Source organism: Sminthopsis crassicaudata, chromosome 4 (assembly GCF_048593235.1).
Source record: "Sminthopsis crassicaudata isolate SCR6 chromosome 4, ASM4859323v1, whole genome shotgun sequence".
In the NCBI taxonomy this organism is placed as follows: Eukaryota; Metazoa; Chordata; class Mammalia; order Dasyuromorphia; family Dasyuridae; genus Sminthopsis; species Sminthopsis crassicaudata.
In genome coordinates this window covers 448942692-448963902 of record NC_133620.1, presented here as the reverse complement: position 1 = coordinate 448963902, position 21211 = coordinate 448942692, and the positions used below count along the sequence as shown (strand labels likewise).

General features: G+C 43.1%; 1 protein-coding gene across 3 annotated transcripts in view; it reads left to right on the top strand.

The window, feature by feature from the left end:
- Positions 1 to 280: 280 nt before the first annotated feature.
- The window catches only part of RHBDL3 (rhomboid like 3), a 69406-nt gene continuing 48475 nt past the window's right edge, over positions 281 to 21211 (top strand). Inside the window, exons 1-2 of one of the 3 annotated variants that reach the window (XM_074263604.1) lie at positions 281 to 513; positions 2510 to 2533. In XM_074263604.1, coding sequence (XP_074119705.1) covers positions 397 to 513; positions 2510 to 2533 — 141 coding nt within the window. In that variant the 5' untranslated portion in view covers positions 281 to 396. The remainder of the gene's footprint in view (positions 514 to 2509; positions 2534 to 21211) is intronic. The other 2 variants (XM_074263601.1, XM_074263603.1) reach the window with 2 other exon arrangements.

The window sequence follows — 21211 nt, the reverse complement described above, 5'->3', positions numbered from 1 at the left end:
CGGCGGCGGAGCTGAGCCGAGCCGGGCGGGCCAGCCCGGGACGGGACGAGGGCTGGGGGAGGGAGGGAGTCCGGAAGGAGAGCGCGGGCAGGACCGGGGGCGGGAGCCAGAGCGGCACCGGGAGAAGTTTGCCCCGCGCCCGCGGCGGCTCCCCGGGGCCATGGGGGCTGGAGCCCGCGGCGGCGGCCACAGAGGCGGAGGCGGCGGCGGCGGCGGAGGCGGCGGCGGCGGCGGCGGCAGCGGAGGCGGCTGGACGCGCTCGGGCTCTCGCTCCCTCGGCCGCCGCGGCGGCGGCTCGGCTGCGTTGGCAGCGCTGGCTGCGCCCTGCGCGCACGGAGCCCCCCGGAGCGGCGCCGGGGCCACCGCGGAAAGTTAACTCGCGGGACGCTCTCGGCCATGGGCGAGCACCCCAGCCCGGCCCCCGCCGTGGCCGCCTGCGCCGAGGCGGAGCGCATCGAGGAGCTGGAGCCCGAGCCCGAGCCCGAGGAGCCGCTGCCCATGGCCCCCGAGGACGTAAGTGCAACTTTCGGCGGCGGGGGGCTGGCCCGGGCTCGCTTCTCCCGCCGCCCTCGGGAGCCCAGAAGCGGGAGCACTCTCCTCCCCTTCTCTTCTCCTCCTTCTCCCCCTTCTTTCTCCTCCTCCTCCTCCTCTCCCCACAACCAGAAGGTTGTAACTTGGGCTTCAAGGTGAAGCGGAAGCCCCCGGGATCCCGGTGGGCGCCCAAGGGCAGAAGTGTTGGGACGGGGGCCTGCGGAGGGAAGGCTCCCGCTCCGATCCGGCGCCGGGGAGCTGGCCACACTTAGTGCTGAAGCTGCCGGATCCTTCGGGCCAGCTTCCCGTCCGTCGCGGAGCGGACACTGTTTCCTCAAGTTTCAACTCGCCTTCCCTTCCCCGGGGAACCCCGGGCTCTCCATCCCCGCTCCGGTGCCTCCCGCCGCGCCCCGCTCCCTTTTGCTGGGAGGCACTAGGCTTGGAACCCGGGCGTCCCGGATCCCCTTCCTCAGCAGAGCCCCCTCCCCGCAGATGGTGCAGTGCCCGGGACACACAGTTTTCCCGCAGAGGCAGAGACGTCACCGGGAGTGAGTCCCCCTCCCCTACTCGCCCCGCAACTCATGACCTACGAGGCACTTTGAATCCCCAGAAGCTCCGAGCCTCTGCAGACTCCTCCTCCACGGCCCCTTGAGAGAGCTCACCCTCTTGGAGACTCCCCTCTCTCTCATGCACAGTCCCCATGGATACAGTTGGGGGGGGCGGCGAAGAAAATAAGCTTCTGGCCACCTTTCTTGCTCAAGCAAGAGGAAACATCGGGGTTCAAACTTAGACCTACTGCTGGAGCCCCGGGAGCGCTTAGGGGGACGAAATTGTGATTCCAGAGCTAATGGCCACTAGATTCTGGGGACTGAGGACTGTGATTGGGGTGTGGGGGAGGGGCTGCCTCAGAAGTGCCCCATTCCCCGGGCTTTCCCGGGCTGGCCGCCCGGTGGGGATGCAGCTCCTCTCTGTCCATGGTGGACTTTATTTAGTCTAGCCCCCATTCTGTCTCTGTCCTTGGCATGGACCAGATCTCTGCTGTTATGGGAAGGGAGCCACCAGCGTGGCCCAGAACTGGGGAGATCTGATGGCTGGAGAGAGTTTCTTAATGACTTTATCAGGGAACTGCAGAGGATTCCCCAGGAATACAGATTAGAAAGCAACCTCTGCCCACGGGCCCCAGGGGCTGTGCCCGACTGAGTGGCACGTGAATACAGGCGGGAGACCTGTTGACCTTTGTGCTGACCCCGAAGACCCATCTGGATGCCCCATAAATCTGAGGCAGATTATCCTTGGGTTGTCCCTTTGGCTTGGACGGTTGAGCAGAAGCCTTCCTCCCACCCCCTCACTCCCACTCACCCCAACGCCCCAGGCTCAGTGTGAATACTTCATTCTAAATGCTTACTTACAGCTTTTGTTAAATACTCACTGGTTGATCTAAAGCCTAGGTTTGCTTCTAGTCTTTGCGAGAGCTTGTATTCTCTAAAGGCTGGCTACATGGGAAAGAGGGACGTGAGCCATGCTGGGGACCATCTTGGCAAATGTGTGTCTAATAGAGTTAGGGTCACTGTATCCTTAGTTAATGTGACTCATGCTGGGCTAATCTCTCCCCGCCCCCTTCACCATAAGATTGAGGTGTTCCCTCTTTCCCTCCACAAGAGTGATCCCCTTTTGCCCTAAAAAAAATAGGAGTCTCTGCCCTTTCTCCTCGGTGTTTAGTGCAGGGGATGTTGCGTGGGGAGAAATGGGTTGGGGAGGACTAGGGCTGCCCAGCTCACTGGCTCTCCTCTGCTATCTCCTTGCCAATTCTGCAGCCTGGAGAGCAATCTAATGCAGAAGAAGCTGGGAGGCCAGATCAGCTGCATTTCTAATGTTCCAGATGCCCTAATGCTGAGCTTTTTTTTTCTTTCTTTTCTCCTTTTCCTCCTCTTCCTCCTCCTCTTCCTCTCCTCTCCTGCACGGCTTCCCTCTCTGTCAGCACTGGAAAGTCCTGTTTGATCAGGTATGTGAGCAGTTAATTCAGTCCCCCCTCCTTTCGTTAGCTTCCCCCTCTCCCCAGGATTATCAATCTTCCTGCTGCGTGGGTTTCCCAGGCTTGGCTGCTCACGAAGGTGATGACGTCGGCCTGTGGGTGTGGCTTGGCGTGTTTCTGATCTCCTGACATCAAAAGGAGCCCTGCTCTCCTCTTTGGCTGGGTCTCTCCCCTGGGGACAGTGGCCTTTCCTTTAAGCCATTCCTTACTCCCACCCCAGAAGCCATTGAAAACTTAGAAGCGGATCCGATTTAACCCAACGCCAAATGATTACAGATGATTGATCAGTCTGGGGAATCCTATGCACTCCAGTGGGTTGGAGTTGTGGGGAGTGCTGGGACAACAATCCCATGGGTGGGTTAGCCACTATCCCAGCATTATCGCTCATCTCCCAGGGTGACTCAGAGCATTCCATTTAAGGATTGATTCACTTATTTCACTCAAGGCTGGGGGGGAGGAATGGGGGGGGGGGCTGTATCCAAAATTGGGGAATGGGGTAATCTGCAGTTTTTAAGATTGCAATGAAGGGGGGGGCGGTCCGTGTGTATGTGGAAATCTTGGGTTAGAGCTTTTTAAGCCCTGAAATAGAGCTCTGACCTTCAGGAAGGAAACCACTCTGTCCTTGGACAGCATCTTTTAAAACCCCTCCCTTTGAGGAGACCACATAATGGATAGGTACCCAGAAGGCAGCAGGCCAGTCCAGGTTGGGCATTTTTTAAAAACAGAGGAGGTATAAGCAGGGGTCAGGAAATCGACTGTTCAAATTACAGCAGAGGGTCCATGTGGGGGATTCAGAGAATAGAAACAAGGTAGATACAAGGTAATTTGAGGGGCTCTTTTGCCCCTGGTAGAAAAAGGGAGATGGGGCCAGATTTTGAAAGAGAGAGAGAGAGAGAGGATTAGAAGATCATATAATAGAGCTGGAAGAAGGGGCCTTAAAGATCATAAAGTGCAACTTCTTTATAGATGAGAAAACTGAGGCACAGAGATTAAGGGACTTATTTAGGGTCATGTCTCTAAATCCAGTAAGTCATATTGCTCTCCTCACCTCCAACTCTGAGAATCCTTAGTCTTCTTCAGAACTCAGCTCCAAAAGGCACCTCTCATTTGAGATCTATACAGCTTGTTTCCTCTCTCAGCTGCTAGGGGATCCCCCCAAATTATCTTGCCTCTGCTTTGTATCTATTTTGCTATGTCCTTCTGTCTATGTGGTATTTTCCCTGACAGACTGTAAGCATCTTGAGGGCAATGGTTGCTTTGTTTTGATCTTTGTATCTCCAGGACCTAGAATATAACCTGGTGAAAAGCAGGAGCTTAATAAATGCTTGTTGTTTGATGGAGGAGTGAAAGATAACTTTTTGGCTTTGAGCTATGAAAGCAGGTGGGGGAGAAGGGAAGGAACATACATGGAGGGGGAAAAGAAAGAGTTCAGTTTTAGACATTCTAAGTTTGAAGCCAAATCCCAGTGGAGATATCCAAAAATTTTGAGTCTGAAGGACTGGAGCTGAAGAATTTGGGAGTCATTGTCCTTCCACTGAGGTCTCCTAGGGACAACACAGTAGGGTGGGCCATGGCTTCTCAAGGATATGAGTGTAGTTTGTACAAGCTTTCATACATGCTTAATTTAGAATCTGAACAAAGTCTATTCTCTCTCTGCTCTCTCTGTGTGTGTGTCTCTTCTTCCTCCTTTCTTCCTCCCTCGCTTCCCCCCCTCCCCTCTGTTTCTCTATCTCTTTTCTGTTCTCTTGCTCCTTCTCCTCCTCTCTTCCCCCTTCTTCCCTCTCTTTTGTTTATATCATTAGTTCTATTAGATTGTGTGTATTTACATTTTCATATAGACTATTTCTATTGATTTTGAAAAACTATTAAGAGAGGCATTGAGGGATATCTAGAGGACAAATGTGGTCATGGCTATCAGGGATCCTAGATGATCCTTGTTCCTCAAGCCGGAAGGGAACACTGGAGGTCTTTTTTTTTTACCACCACCACCTCCAGCCCTCCCTTCCCTGAAATTATACCATTCTAGACAAACAGGAATTGAGTCTCTTTTTAAAGACCTCCAGAAAATGAACCACTATAACCTCTCTTAGTTAATCCTTACTTAGGATATTTGGTTTTATATCTGATCTCCATCCCACTTCATTTTGTAAATTCCTAATGATTCATTTCAAAAGATTCTAAGATCACAGATATAGAACTTCAATTCACCCCTTTAATAGATGAGGAAACTGAGGAACTGAAAGATTAAGCAAAGTCACACAGGAAACATATGAGGTGGAATTTGAACTCCTCTAACTCTGAATGCAGTATTATTTCTCCTATACCACGTTGCCCATAACATTTTCTTTTGTTCTGTCTTATTCTCCATGCAGAGATGGTTGTGCTTTCCCCTCCTTTGATGGGGTTGGGAGTGGTGGGACTTGACATTCACTCTGCATTTTGAGTTTCCTTTCTTCTTACACAGTGAGATAACTAGACCATCCTTGGAGCCAAGTCCCCCGAGTTCAAATCTTGCTCCTGACACTTAATGGCTATGTGAACCTGGGCAACTCACCTAACTTCTCTGAGTTTGTCATTTTTCTGATCTGTAAACTGAGAGTATTGGACTACATAATTTCTAAAGCTCCTTCAGTTTTAAATCTGTGATCTTCTGGCTTTACCATAGGACCAGTGGAAAGGCAAGTACTTTTATAAAGAGCTGTTCACCTTGGAAGAATACCATGTTATACTGGGAACATATTTGACAGAATTTCATTTGATCCTTTTTTTCTTCCTTTGGCTCTGATTAGTAATTAGGTAAAGTGGTTGGTTCATCTTGTGTGGACACTTTTGGCAGAGGGATTAAGTGAATTTCATCCCCATATTGTGGCAGCTAATTGGTGTAATGCCCAAGAGTCTGGAAGAATTGAGTTCAAATTCAGTATCAGACACTTAACTAGCGGTGTATTTACTTTAGTTTCTTCAACTGTAAAATGAGGATAATAATAGCGCTAAGGTTGTTGTGAAGATCAAATGAGAAAATATTTGAAAAGCATTTAGCACAGTGTCTATTTGTTAGACAAATAGTAGGTGCTTAATAAATGCTTACACCATCCTTCTAATTATAATGAACATATAAAATTCTTTCCAAGTCTTATAATGATTTACACATGTGTGTTATTATAGCTCTTTGTAGAGCTTAAATTACCCCCAATACTCATATTCCTTGCTACTATCATATCATGACTTTGCACAGAGAGGCAGAGATGAGAATGTTTGGCCAATGAAACAGCATTTGAGTTCTAGTTCTCAGAGCTCTTCACATACAGTACAGACATAGCTGGGTGCAACTCCAAAGAGGCGAGGAGAAAGTGGGTTTAATAGGAAATTCATAAGTGACCTTGGGCAAAGTCACGTCAACTCTCCAAGCCTTTGTAACTTCATCTGTCAAATGGGAGAGTTAAACCTGCTGGTCTCTAAGCTCCCTTCTAGATTTAAAGGATTCTTGGATCTTAATGATTCCCTTGGTTTCATTTTCCTCATCTGTGAAATAAGGGGCTTGGACTAGTTCTGAAGTCCCTTCCTGTTCTAAATCTGATCTTCCAGACTATATTTACATTTTGGACCTCCCTTTTTTTAATTTGTAAAGTGAGGAGGTTGGGTTCTTTAACCTTTAAAGTTCCCTAGGTCTAAATCATTGACCTACTTGCCATTAGTGGCACAAACTTGGAATTCTGTTTCTGGAGATGGAGATAGATTTGAGTCTATGGATCTGTATTCTCTTATCATCTCCCTTGTTCCCAATGACTTAAATTTGAGAGATACTTGACCCAGGAAACAAGAAAGCAATTGGCCCACTTGGAGATCAATCCCATGACCTTTGGTTTGTTAGCCTAGTGGAATGATCAAACATATCCAGTAAGCTACAGATGCTTCTGAGGGTATTGGGGTAGAGAATATATGGATGTCCAACTCCTCAAAAGATTGTCATAATGGTCTCTTTTCTAGCCTGCATTGTTGGGGAGCTTCCAGGGGAAGTTGTCCTGCCTCTGACCATTAGGACTTGGGTAGCCTTGGACAAATGGCTTCATTTTCTTGAACCTCAGTTTTCTCCATTAAAATGAAGGAATTAGATTAGACGGATTCGAATCTCTTCTAACTCTAGAAATCTGATCTGTTGACCTTGCCCTGAGAACCCATTCTCCAGGATTCATAGCTTTGTCATACAGCAGTACACATCTGAGATAGTTGATGTCTTAAGCAGCTTTGAGTAAAAAAAAAAAAAAAAAAAATACTTTTAAGATGTTGGCCCTGGTACAGCTACAGCTGTCAGAGCTGCCTTTTCCTAAACCAGAGAGGCTCCCATAAGGAAAGATACTTCTTTCTTCCCATCTGATTTTCCTCCATTGGTCCCACCCCCCTTAATTCCCCCATATGGGGACCCTCCACATCCCCTGACCCTAAAGCCTCATCTCATTTGCAGTTCTCCAGCAAGCTGGCTCAAGGAGACTGGGAAAAGGGGAACAGACAAGAGAGCTGAATAGATTATACAGGCACAGAGGGAAAAACACCTGCCCCTGAGGCTGTGTCATCTGCTGCTGCTCCAAGACCCTATGTCCCTGGAACATGCGATTAATGAGCTGAGAGAGGGGCTCCCCGAGAAGGACAAAGGGAAGAGGTTTAAAAGAACTTAGAGACCTCATCCCCTATCTTTCCTTTCTCTCCCCCTCCCCACCAGCTCTTTATGTTAAAAAAAAAAATTTAAGGTATTCTAAACTTGATAAACACCAATGAAAATTAATATTTTTTCATATATCAGAGAACAGAAAAAGAGGATTGTATATGAAGGTGAGAATCTAATTATACACAGCCTGTTGGGTTTTTGTTTTTTATTTTGATATACTCACTTCGGCATAGAAGTTGCAAAGCTCTCCTGAATGTTTGTTATACTTTCCAAACCTTAATTAGTCAATGGAGATTTCTTCTATATATTTTCTTTATATGTTTCATTGATGCTCTTTTCTTTTTTGCTGACATTACTATTGTTAGGAAGTCCTATTAAGGAATCCTAAGTGGTAGAGTAGATAGATTAAGTGCTGGACCCAGAATTAGAAAGACATGAATTCAAATATTGTCCCAATTATCTGACCCTGGGAAAAGTCATGTAACCTCCCTAATAAAACCTTTGTGTTAGTTTCCTCATCTGTGAAATGGGCTAGACTTATTATTATGAGTTTCAAATGAGAAAATATTTATAAAACACTGTACAAATCTTTCAGAGCTATATAAATACCATTGTTATTATCACTAGTCTCCTCAATCATAAAACTTTACACCCCCTCAAAAAAAAAAAACCTCCTTTCTTTATAGCAATTTAGTTTAGTCAGACAAAACACATAACATAAATTGACTACATCTGAAATGCATGTTTCATTCTTTACCTCTAGTCCATCACTTAAAGAAGTAGAAAATTTACTTCATCAATGTTCCTCTGAATGTTGATTAACCATTGCATTAATTGTATTGCAAATAATTAATTAGTCAGTTTATCAATATTTATTAAGCATCTATTATGGGCTAGGCACTATGCTAAGAGTCAAGAACCAGCAGTAGAGCCAGCCCTCCATTCACATCAATGCTTTGGTGTGCTTGTTCTCCATAGCTTCCAACAATTATGATTTTCTTTTTCCTTATTTTTTTATTTGGAAAGTTGTTTTAATTTTCATTTCCTTCATTAGTGATTTGAAGCATTTTTTCATATTGATGTTGAAAGTTGCTTTTTTTTTTGAGAACTGCTTATTTACTTCTTACCATTTATCTGTTGTGAATTACTCTCATTTTTAATATTTCAGTCATTTCCCACTATATTTTGGATATCAGTCTTTTATCAGAAAAACTTGTAAAGATTTTCTCTAACAAGTTTCCTTTTAATTCTAGTTGCATTGATTTTGTTTGTGTAAAAGCTTTCTATTTTTATGTACCCAGATTGTCCATTATTAATTTCTCTATCTCTTGATTGGTCAAGAAATCTTCCTCTTTCCTAGCTATGAATGATTTCTATTTTTCTGTTTCACGAATCTACTTATCATGTGACCTTTTAGGTCAGGATATATATCCATTTAGAGCTTATTCTGGCATTATGGTGTGAAATTTTGATCTAATTCTAATTTCTCTCAGACTTCTTTTCAATTTTCCCAAAAGCTGAAGTTTTGAGATGCTTCTGTGTTTATTTTTGTCTTACTGATCAACTTTTTAATTTTTTAAACTAGTGTCAAATAGTTTGATGATTATTGTTTTACAGTATGATTTGAGACTGACACTGCTAGAACCTTTGACTTGCCACTTTTACATTGTTTCCCTTGAGATTTTTGATCTTTTGTTCCTCAAATGAATTTTGTTAAGGGCTTTTTTTCTGGTTCTTTAAAATGATCTCTTGGTAGTTTGATATGCCACTAAACAAGTCACTTTAGTAACTGTTTTGTTATTTAGTTACTATTATATTATGCAATTTAGTACAAAATATTGTGTTATTTAGTTTCTATTGTCATTTGTATTATATTGACATGTCCCAACCATGAACAACTAGTAAGTTCAATTTTTAAGCTTTTCTATATTTCCATAGTAATGCTCATATAAGTCCTATGTGTGTGTTGGTAAGTGGATTCCCAAATATTTTATACATTCTGCAGTTATTTAGAATTGAATTTCTCTTTTACCTGAAGTTCAGAATACATGAGGTTGCTTCTGTCCAGAACAAAGCCAACCTCACTGATCCTATCTTAATTTTAAATTAAAAAAAAAATTTAAAGACCTTTTTTTTCCTAGCTAGAAGAGCCAAATTTGGAATAGATTCCAGATGGTATGTTTCTTTGTGGCTTGCCCAAATGAAGCAGTTTCTATCATGAAAAGAATGCTGGATTTAAGACCTGAGTTCAAATGCTGATTCTACTTTCCTCTTTCATGACTTACCCTTTTAACTCTGGACATCCTTTGGAATGCCCAGATAACCTCTGATATCCTTTCCAGTTTTCAATCTATAAAACTGCAGCTGGGTTAGAAGTCCTCTGTGATGGGATAAGGAAGCATCTTATGTGTACACTCAAATGGATGGCTCTTCCCCAGGAATTGAGATTTTAACTAAAAATTGGTTTTCCTGTCTAAGATTCTTCTATCTTTCTAGGATATTGCTGTATTCTTTGTACCTAAAGCTTAAAGGAAATAGGAACTTCCCTTTCTACTTGAACTTTCTTGAGAGAAAGGAGAGGTGTGAATTAAATAAAATTCTCTGGAGGAAGCATTGCCTGAGGGGTCAGAGCTTGAAACTTTCTCCCCTCCCTATGCTTATTAAACTGGTTTGACTGCATTAATCAGTCTCCACATGTCCTAGAATCATAGAATTTTCGAGTTATAAAGAACTTTTTAGTCCTCTAAGTCAAACCTTCTTCCCACCTCAGTTTTATTGAGGCTCAAAGAGAAAAAAATGACTTGATGAAGGTCACACAGATAATTATTGGTACAAAGACTCAAACACAGTTCTCTGAACTCTTGGTCTGGTAGAAAGAGCATGGGATTTGAAGTCAAAGAATCTGGCATCAAATCTCACCTCTACTATTGAACTGTCTGTATAATCTTGGAAAAGACCATTTTACTTTCTTGGATCTCAGTTTCCTATCTGTAAAATGGGGGAGGATTAAATTTGATGTCAGTAATATCCTTTTTTATTCTAGAGTCAACCTCCTATGAACCCCAATCCCTCTGTCCTCTCACTGTGGGATTTAAATGGCATAGTAGACAGCACTGGATTTAGACCTTTGAAGTTCTATGTTCAAATCCTACCTAAAACACAATAGCTCTGTTATCCTGGACAGAGCTATGTCAATTTCCTCATCCATCAAATGGGGAAATTTTTAGCACTTACTTCACAGAGTTTTTGTGAGGATCTAATGAAATATTAATTGTAAAGTTTTTAAGCACAGTGTCTAGCACATAATAAGTGCTTATATAAATGCTAGCTATCATCATCATCATCATCATTACAATTGTACTTTTAATCCATAAAGTGCTCTATAAATGTTAACTATTACCATTCTTATTTATCTGTCTGTGCCTTGCTGGAAAGGGACAAGCCAGAGAAAGCAGGAGAATGAAAGGCATTCCTACTTAATAGGCCATTGGGCTTTGAGAGACAGTTGAGTTTTCATCCAGTTTCCAGATGAACTCTCTGGTTCATGGTTTAGTGGGAAGAACCACTGTGTCTGCTTGCCTCAGAATCTTAGCCAGGATTACTCACTAGCTGGGGAAAGGTGGGTAAATCATTTCCACTTTAAAGACCTCAGCTCTTCCTTCTTTTTTGTGGAGGGGGGAACACTTAACAAAGGAAGAAATTTATTTTACTCTAAACAGCAAGGATGTGCAATAAGGATATGGCCTCTCTCAGCTTCATCTGGAAACATGATTGGACAATCAGTCATCAAAATACAGAGACTCTAGTAGTCTTATTAAAGGTACCTATTAAATCTAAGAGATGGATACTATAGAAGATTGGGACCTCTTATGACCCAGACCAGGAAGCTGGGGCTAATCAGGTTGTAGGAAAGGAAGCTACCTTAGAGTCAGGGAAGCTGCAGAAGGAAACTACTGATCCTAACATAGAAGGATGGGTACACACTTAGTCCATTAGGCCCTTATATTCAAATCCTCCCTAGGTTAATAGGATCTACATAAACTTGTATATGCTAGTATAGGATTCAAAACTGCAATTAACCTCTGTCACAAAGTCCAAGTAAGACTTTCGTAGAGAAAGAAGTCCTTTTATCTATTTTATTGGTGTGTGGAAGGAAGAAACCCCAAATTCTGGAAGGCTACAATATGAGATTTGACAAATATAGTTTTGGCAACAGAATGTGTTTCCTTTCTAATGACCAATAAGAACAGAGAGATGTTAATCTTTAATTACTCAAATTATTAGCAGTAAGTGTCCATTAGGATGCTACCCTCTGTCAGGTATTATAACAGGAACTAGGGAAAACAGAGATAAAAGCAAGACAATTCCTGCCCGCAAGGAACTTAAATTTTACCAGTTGCACACTACTTGGTGACTGACTAATTTGAGATGACTTGATATTTTAGACAACATGTTATTTCTCTAGATTTCTCTACATGGGATCTCTTTGGGAACTTTCAAAATTTGCGTGGGCTTTTTACTTTCATTGTGATTCAAGACTGAGATTTACAGGTCATAGATATGGTACTGAGGAAGAAATCCCCTTCTTTAAAATGATGGAACTGAATTCATTAATTTTGAAGGTTCCTTCCAGCTCTGACACTTCATGAGGCTGAATATGGCATTGTTGAGCTGATCCATTAACTAGTGGTGTATTTGTGTGTTTATATCTATGTTTGCACATTTCAGAAGTAGACATGTTTCACCCAGAGATCACCTGAATTGGGGAGAGATCAGACTTCTGAGACCATCTTACCAGGACTGAGATGGACCTTTGAGGCCATCTTAGGATCACATATAGGACTCGGATGGACTTCTTAGGCCATTTTAAGATCACACATCTAGGACTGGGACAGATCTCCAAGGCCATCTTAGGATCATATATCTAGTTCTAGGGTGGACCTTCAAGGATATTTTAGGATCATTTGTCTAGGATTGGGCTGGATCTCCGAGGTCATCTTAGGATCACATATCTACAATTGTGATGGACCTCCAAGGCCATCTTAGGATCATACATCTAGTTCTGGGGTGGACCTTCAAGGATATTTTAGGATCATTTGTCTAGGAGTGTGATGAACCTCTGAGACCATCTAGACCATCCTCTCATTTTTTCAGGTGAAGAAGCTCTAGTCTAGGGAAGTGGCTTACCCAAGTTTACCCAAGTAATAAGTATCAGAGGCAGAATTTGAATCCTCTGATTCTTATTCAATTTTCCTTCTATTGCATGAGATAATTATCTTAAATTCAGAAGAGCTATCAAGTGGAAGCAGGATTAGGTTTGTTCTGCATAGCCCCAAAAGCGCAACTAGAACCTATGGGTGCAACTTCTAAAATATCCAATTTAGGTCTGAAGGGAAAGCTTGTCAGTAATGAGAGGTGTCCCAAATCAGAATGGGACACTTAGGGAGATGGTGGGCTCCCTGTCACCAGAAATTTTTGGAAAGCTATAGAAGAAAACAATTTCAGATTTGGTTAGATTAAATGGCTTCGAGCAAAACAAATTCACTCATTGGCCTTTTCCAAAAAAGAGATGTCTCTGCCCCTTGTGTCCATCACCTCTCTGTCAGGAAGAGAACTGATCTGATTTATCATTACTCCTCAGGGGTTATACCAACTCTTTCATTTTTCAGAGGAAGAAACTGAGGTCTAGAGAGGTAAGTGGTTTGTTCAAGGTCACTGAGACAGGATTTGAACCCAGGATTTCTGACTTCAAATGGAGATTTTTCTACTGAATGAACTTGCTTCCATAAAATTTTGTGTGGCATTATAAAAATCACTTAACCTCCCTGAGGTTCAGTTTCCTCATCTCCCTCCTTGTCTCTTACTATCCTCTGCATCATTGAAATCTTCTCCTCCTCCAAAATGTTGCCTATGTCCCACTTTCCATATGAAGGCTTTTCTGATCTCTATCAACTGCTAAGTATTCTCCCTTTCCTTGTTAACTTTTTGCAGTTGTTTTTCAGTCATGTCCAATTCATGACCTCATTTGGGGTTTTCTTAGTAAAGACACTGGGAGTAGTTTGCCATTTCCTTCTCCAGCTCATTTGATAGATGAGGAAACTGAGGCAGACGGGGTGACATGACCTGCCCAGGGTCATACAACTAGTAAGTGGCTAAGGCCAGATTTGAACTCAGGAAAATCAATCTTCCTGACTATGCCCTACACTCTATCCACTATGGCGCCACCTAGCTGTCTCTATTTAACTATTACTATTTATCCTCCTTTTATGTATCTGTTTTCTTCCCCAAATAGAATATAAGCGCCTTAAGGGCAGGGACTTTAATTTTTGTCTTTGCATCCCCTGCACTTGGCATAGAGCCAAGTACTTAGAAGACACAACAAGCTTGTTAATTGATTGGTCTGTAAAATAGAGAGGAGGAAAAGAAAAGACTAAATGGTCTCAGGAGTCCTTTCTAAAGTTAGGTCTATGGTCACTTTTTTTCTGTGGCTCAGTGAATAGAATAATACATCTAGATTCAGGCAGACCTAAGTTCAAATAAAGCCTCAGATACTAGCTACATGACCCTGGGAAAGTCATAACCTCCTTGGTTTCCTCCTTGTAAAATGAGGTTATAATATTACCTACCTTCTAGTAGAAGCTCAAATGAGATAATATTTATAAAGCACTTTGCAAACCTTAAATTACTATTTAAATACTATCTGTAATTATTATTATTAGGCTAACCCTTTTGTAGTTTGCATATAGTCTAAACTGATTAAGTTTTAGTAGTAAAAAGCATCTTGGAAAAATAGGGTAGTGTGATTTATGGAGCTCTTTCCCTATTCCCACTTGCAATCGAAAAGTACTGGAGTAGTGTTGCTACCCTCCCATCTTCCTCCTCTCCTGCAGCTGCTGACCAAAACTTTATTTATGAGAGGCTGTAAATGTCTATGAATAGTGAGAGGGGGGCTTGGGTGGATGGGTTGGGTCAGTTCTGTAGAGCAATAACCCCTGGGCAGACTCATGAATTCCATTCAGCTCAGATTCCTGATTAAGAAGGCAGATAGAAGAGTCTAGTCAATCATCCAGCTCCTACCCTTTCCCTGCATTCCCCGGAAAAGAGACATGTTATTCTTTTGTACTTTTTTCCTCTTGGAGTACATACTGCTCTGATAATGATAATAGCTAGCATTTGTACAGTGCAAAGAATCTTATATATGTTTTTACATTTGAGCCATACTAGACCTTGCCAAGTAGATGCTAAAGTCACCCCCCCATTTTACAGATGAGAAAATTGAGGCTAGGAGAGTTGTTGTTGTTGGTTTTTTAATCAATTTATATAGTAAGTGACTGGGGTAGGATTTGAACTCAGGTCTTCCTCAGGCATATTTAACTTTCTATTATGCCATTCAACTACTTGATGGATGAAAAGGATCATTACTGAGGCCTGGAGAAGTAAAATTTGAGAGAAGCTAGAGGGTGTTATTTAAAGATTATTTAAAGTTTCTTGAAACCAAATGGAACTTCTTTCTGCTGTGTCTTAGGCATTTGAGTCTTTCTCTATCCTTTTTATTGGAGTTTGGGAATAATAAGAATGACTGTGGGAAAATGATTTGGAAACAAAAACATAGAAACGATAAGAAAATTAGGAGGCTATCACATGACAAAAAATGTATGTTGAATTTATCTATGTACAATTTTGCTCCTCATTCTTCCTCCCCTAGTAGAACATAAGCTCCTTCAGGAAAGGGACAGGATTGTAGATTTGTAAATTTAAAACAGGAAAGGACCTCTGAGCTAATCTCAAAGGAATATAAAGAATATTAAAAATATACACTTCTTTTAAGTTTTGATTTTTAAAATTATTTATTTTATCTTTTGTTTTTACATCACTTGCATTTTCCAGTAGAAATTCTTCTACTCCCAGAGATCCAACCTTTATAACAAGAGAAAAATAATCAATACAGCAAAACTAACCCATATATGAAACTGAGGTGACATGATGAGATGTTCCTTACCTACTCTATACCATCTTTGCAAACAAGGAAGAGTGGTACCTTTTTACAACTCTTCTTTAGGGCCAAGATGAGTCATTATAATCGTGTTTAGTTTTATGGCCTTGATTTTTCTTCCATTTACATTGTAGCAGTCATTATTGCTTTACTTGTTTGATTTGTCTCAGTTTGTATCTGTCTTCCTATTCTTCTCTGAATTTTGTTTCCTAAGGAGCAGTAATATTCCCTGATATTCATGTACCATTGTGTCCCTATTTGATGGACATCGGCTTTGTTTCCAGTTCCTTTCTACTACATTTTTGTATTTGTGGAAGCTTTTTTTAAATCACTCACTTCCTTGAGACATACACCTGAACTGTTCTAATTTTACAGAAAAGGCAAAGAGACAAGTGATAATTGAGATTACATAAGTAACGTCTGACAATGAGATTCGAACCCGGCTCTTTTAGCTCCGAATCTATCATTCTTTCCCTTGAATTTGACATAGGTTCGTTTATTTTGAATTGGAAGGGAATTTAGAGATCAGTGAGTCTAACTCCATCTTTCATAGATGAGGAAACTGAGTCCCAGATTTTAAAAGTGATTTGCCATGGGTCACAATGGTAGTAAGTGCCAGAAGTCGGATTTGCTTCAGGTAGAGAATCAGTTTGGGAGATGGGGCTCTAGGGACAGAATCTGGATGCTCTGCTAACTGCCTGGGTTGGACAGGCTAAATTCTGTACTGACATTTCCTAAAACTGCCAGGAGACATCTCCAAACTTCGCTTCATCCTGTCTGGAGGGAGGTATACAATTTACCCTATTTATATACAAAGTTTGAGTGCCTGGTTCCCACCCAGATGGATTTGGAGCTGTCCTGTCCTCAGTGCTGACTCACTCTCAGGATCTCTTGGGCTTCTCACAGTTTGTTAGATTGTGCTTTCCCAGACCTTAAATTGGAAGGGACCCTCAGAATTCATATAATTCATCTCCCTCATTTGATAGGTGAGGAAGTCAAAAGCCCAAAAAGTGAAAGTTCCTGGACAAGATTTGAACACAGCTCATTTGACTCTAAATCAAAGGTTTCACCCACCGCACCATCTGACATCACATCATGCCATGTGTCAGATAGGGAAACTGAGGCACAAAAATATATAAACCCCAGTTTCTCTAGCTCTCTTTTTCTGGACCCCCTTTCCCCATCTTGGGGAATTGGGAAAAGACACCAGGCAATCTGTAGCTATTTGGGGTATTAGAGTGTCAGGGAAAAGGTTTGAGGAAGGGGAGATAGATGTCTGAGAGCCTGGTGATGAGGAGGGGAGGAGCTGGGGGGGATTAGGGGGCCCGAGGGCGGGGGTGCTGGCTGGATTAAAAATTCCCGCTGAGCCGCTTGAGGCTCTTTTCAAGGCTGTGGCAGGTGGGTGGGAGGAGGGGACTTGTGGGGGCTTCTCCTTTAGTGCCACACTTTGTGTCAATGGGCTCCCCATTGGGCCCATTTAGCCTCCCTCTGCTCTCCCCAGCCCTTTCAGACTGCATCTTTAACTTGGCCTTATGCCTCATTTGGAGCCCCAGCCACCCTGGGTGCTATTCAGAACCCTACAGCCTTGAGGCTACTCCCTTAACTCTCAGGTCCAATTCATCTCTCCCAGCTGGGCCCCTCTAGCCTCATTCATTGCTCACATTCCTCCAGCAACGCAGCCCTGGACGGCCACACTGCCCCCCACCTTCCCTTTAGATTCAGACCACCCCCAGGCTGCTCAGTACTTACTTTCCCCATTCCCTAATTTAGATATACCTCCCTTCTTTTAGTGGAGGGGTTCCTGACCTCTTTTGTGTCCTGCATCCCTTTGGCAATGTGGTGAATCAGCCTATAGACTCTTTCTCCTACAACCCTAGGAAGGTATATTAAAAATATTCTTTAATATATAAAATAAAATACATAGCATTACAAAGAAAACCAATCATATTGAAATAGTTACAAATTTTTTTTAAGTTCTTGAACCTCAGGTTAAGACTCTTTCTCTTTTAGAATGTTTTAGGACCTCCCATCCAGTCAGATCAGCTCTTAGATAAATCCAGGACCCCCTGAAATGGTAGGGGGAGGAGTGGGACTTTTAATTGTATAATCAAAACAATGGAGGATTGTCTTTTGTTTTTAGGGCTAGCTTGCTCTGAGAGTGCCTAATGAGGGTCCCAGCCCAAACATTTTCATGCTGAGTTTGAGAAGTAGGAAGCCATGGGGCACTTAGAGGCACTAAGACGCTGAAGGAATGGCCCTGTATGTCATAGCGGATCTCAGACAAAAGCCATCCCAATTAATAATTACAGAAACAAGTCATTATAGCCAACTGACAATAGTCAGCAGAACATTAAACAAATAAGTGCAATTGTAGTCACTCAAAAAACATTTATTAAATGCCTACTAAATGCCTACTAAGTACTTCAGATACAAAGAAAAGCAAAGGAGCTTTCAAGGAGCTATGCAAACAACTCAGTTTACTCATTTGTCAGATGATCTGGAGAAGGAAATGGCAAATTATTTTAGTATCTTTACCAAGAAAACCACAAGTGGAAGGTCACAGTGAATCAGTTCTAAGGGACCAAACGACAACAAATATAAACAAAATATAGCCACGATAAATTGGAGATGATCAACAGCAGAGGGAAGGGTTAGGCTTCCTGCAAAGGATGGGATTTTAGCTGGAACTAACGTAGAAGTGGTGCCTTCAGTGGTAATAGAGAAGTTAGGAAGAAAGGGCATTTATTTGGAGAGAAGGATAACGAGTTCTCTTTTGGATATATTGAGTTTCAGATGTCTACAGGACAACCAGGTTGTGATGCTCAGTGGGTAGTTGGAGATTTGAAAGTGGAAGCCAGACAGAAAAGTTAGAGCTGGATGAGTAGATTTGAGAATCATAAGCATAGCGATGATAATTGACTCTGTGAGCAGTGCTGAGATTGCCAAGTGAGATACTAGAAGAAGAGAAGAGAACCCTCTGGGTCCCACACTTAGTAGACATTCCAGGGCGAAGATCCTGAGGAGAATCATATGGGGAGGAGGAGAGCCAGGAGAGAAGGGAATCCTAAAAACCTAAGGAGTAGAGAGAGTGTCAGAGAGATTAACATTAAGAAAAATGTCATTATTTTGGACAAATAAGAGATCAATGGAACTTCAGAGAGATGGTTGAATATTGAAGATAGAAGCCACACTGAAGAGAGTTAAGAAGAGTGTGAGGGGGCAGTTAGGTGGCACAATGGATAGAGCACCAGTCCTGAAGTCAGGAGGACCTGAGTTCAAATCTGGTCTCAGACACTTAATACTTCCTAGCTGTGTGACCCTGGGCAAGTCACTTAACCCCAATTGCCTCAGGGGAAGAGAGAGAGAGAGAGAGAGACAGAGACAGAGACAGAGAGAGAGACAGAGACAGAGAGACAGAGAGAGAAAGAGACAGAGAGAGACAGAGACAGAGACAGAGAGAGAGAGAGATACAGAGAGAGAGAGAGAGAGAGAGAGAGAGAGAGAGAGAGAGACAGAGAGACAGAGAGAGAGACAGAGAGAGACAGAGAGAGAGAGAGAGAGAGAGAGAGAGAGAGAGAGAGAGAGAGAGAGAGAGAGAGAGAGAGAGAGGGAGGAAATGGAAGAACCTATTGTAGACAGCCTTGTAAATGAATTTAGTCACAAAAGAGAGAAGAGATAGGAGATGATAGCAGGGATACCTGGATCAGGTTAGGACTTTTTTTGAGGATGAACATGTTTGTTGGCAGTGGGGACAATAAGTAAGAGGTTACAGGAGAGATTATTTCTATCTGAATCTCATCAGAGAAGAATGAGATCATAATGATACACCTGGCATTTGAAAAGCACTTTACAGATGTGTCATTTGAACCCCACAACAACCCTAGGAAAGTGTTTTTATTATCCCCATTTTACAGATGAGGAAACTGAGGCAATGAGTTGAATGATTTGTTCAGGGTTCTCCACTCATTATGAGTTAGAAACAAGACTCAGTCCCAGTTCTTCCAGGTTGCCCTTCTCCTACTTCCCATTATGCTTCCCATTTAATAGATGCAAAAGATGAGTCCCAGAGATGTTACATAATTTGTCCATGGTCGGGGCAAGCCTTTTGGTTTTGATTTATTCATTTGATTTGAAGCTTCATTAAATTTTCATTTGGTGGGGGTCACAGATGGTGGGGGTATAAATAGTCTTTTTCCTGCCCTAATACCCACCCTCTTCTCTTCCCTCTGCATGTGAATGATTTTTCTTTTTTTTGTTTTTAGAAATTTTCCTCTATCCTCATAAAACCTCTCTCAGTCTGTGCCCCAATTCTTCTTCTGAATACTATTTTTGCCCCTGTCTTACCTACTGTTGGGGCTGATGGGTCAAGTGATGCTGGCCCAGCTGTGTCTGGGAAGCTCCTATTGCAGCTCCTTCCCTTCACCCCTAGTGTGTGCTCAGCTGTCCCTGACATCTTGTTAGTAGGGGTGCCAGTCTCCCCTCCGTTTGGCCCGTCTGGCCCCAATTTGAAGGGGCAAGATTTTGGCAGAGAGAAAGATGCCTCGGACTCACTCCAATTTGTTTTCTAGCTCATCCACTCCCCACTAGGACTCTTGTTATGTGCCTGTGGGAGGCTAAGGGTAAGAGGCAGAGGGCAAGCACGGTCACAGAGACAATGGGGGAATACCCAGGGGATGGAGGAGAGCAGGTGGTTCTTTGTCTGGAGATGGAATGAGGGCAGATGGGCCCTCTCTGTGAGCTCACCCTCCCCTCCCCACTCCCACCCCCAGCCAGAGAACTGGTCTCCCAAAGGATGGGGGGATGATGTCAAATTCCTGCAGGACCTATTGGGAACATGCTGGCGGTGACTTGGCTACAGCAAATGTTGTCCACTCCACTCTTTCTCTGGAAAGAATAGATAGGTTCTATTAGATAGATAGATAGATAGATAGATAGATAGATAGATAGATAGATAGATAGATATAATATAGATATATAGGTTCTATATCTAAAGATAAAGGATAGATTCAGGGGATTCTGGGGCGGCAGGGAAAAGAGAAGGTCTCTGGTAAGATAGTGTAATCTCCTGGGGCTATTTAGCATCTTAGATGTTGAAAGGGACTTTAGACACCATGTGCTCCAATCCCTTCGTTGTAAAGATGGGGAAACTGAGATAGAGAGGTAATGAGGCAGTAAATGGAAGCTAGTTTCTCTGATTCCAAATCTAGCTCTCTTTACACAATACCTTTGCTGTCTCGGTCCCAGGGAGAGAGGGCAGGATGGAGCTCTTCCACTCTAACCCATACTAGGGTCCCTGATGGCCTCCTCTTAAAAACTTCCAGTAATGATGGGACCTCACTACCTCCCAAGGTAGTCTATTCTCTTTGTCAGCAACTTTCCTAATTAGGAAGTTTCTTCCAGCCATCTAGCTGACAGCTGCCTCTCTGCAGATTTAGGAATCCTGCCTGGATTCCTGACTCTTCCCCTCTGTGGGTGAGAGAAGCGACTGCCTTGTCATCAAATTACATGAAGCACCCACCCGCCAGGCAGACTGTGGAGCTCGCTGGATCAGCTCCCAGGGGACTCATCACCCCATTCCTGCCCCTGGCTCGGCCTGCTAATGATGCTCAGCCGGGAGTTCCCAGCCTCCCCAACCCTGCTCATCTAGGCCAGGTGGGCCTCTCCTATGTCTTGGATTTGTCCATTCCCCAGCCTTCCTGGGCCAGGTCCCCCGTGAGCCCAGAACCAGATCAGAAGAGCCCTTTGTTTGCTGCACTGCAGGATGGTAGCGAGCTAGGTGTGGGCTGTAGCCGCTTCTGGGCAGACACGTGTCTGTGTCTAACTGAAGACCAAGTTGCAAATCCAGCCAAGAGACCAATGCGCACATTCTGGGAGGATCATCTCTGTCCCATATTCCTAAAATCAGGAAGACAGAACAGAGACCTTGTGCATGATGGGATGATGGTGCAGTGAACAGAGCACTGGATTTGGAGACCCAGATCCCACTCCTTCT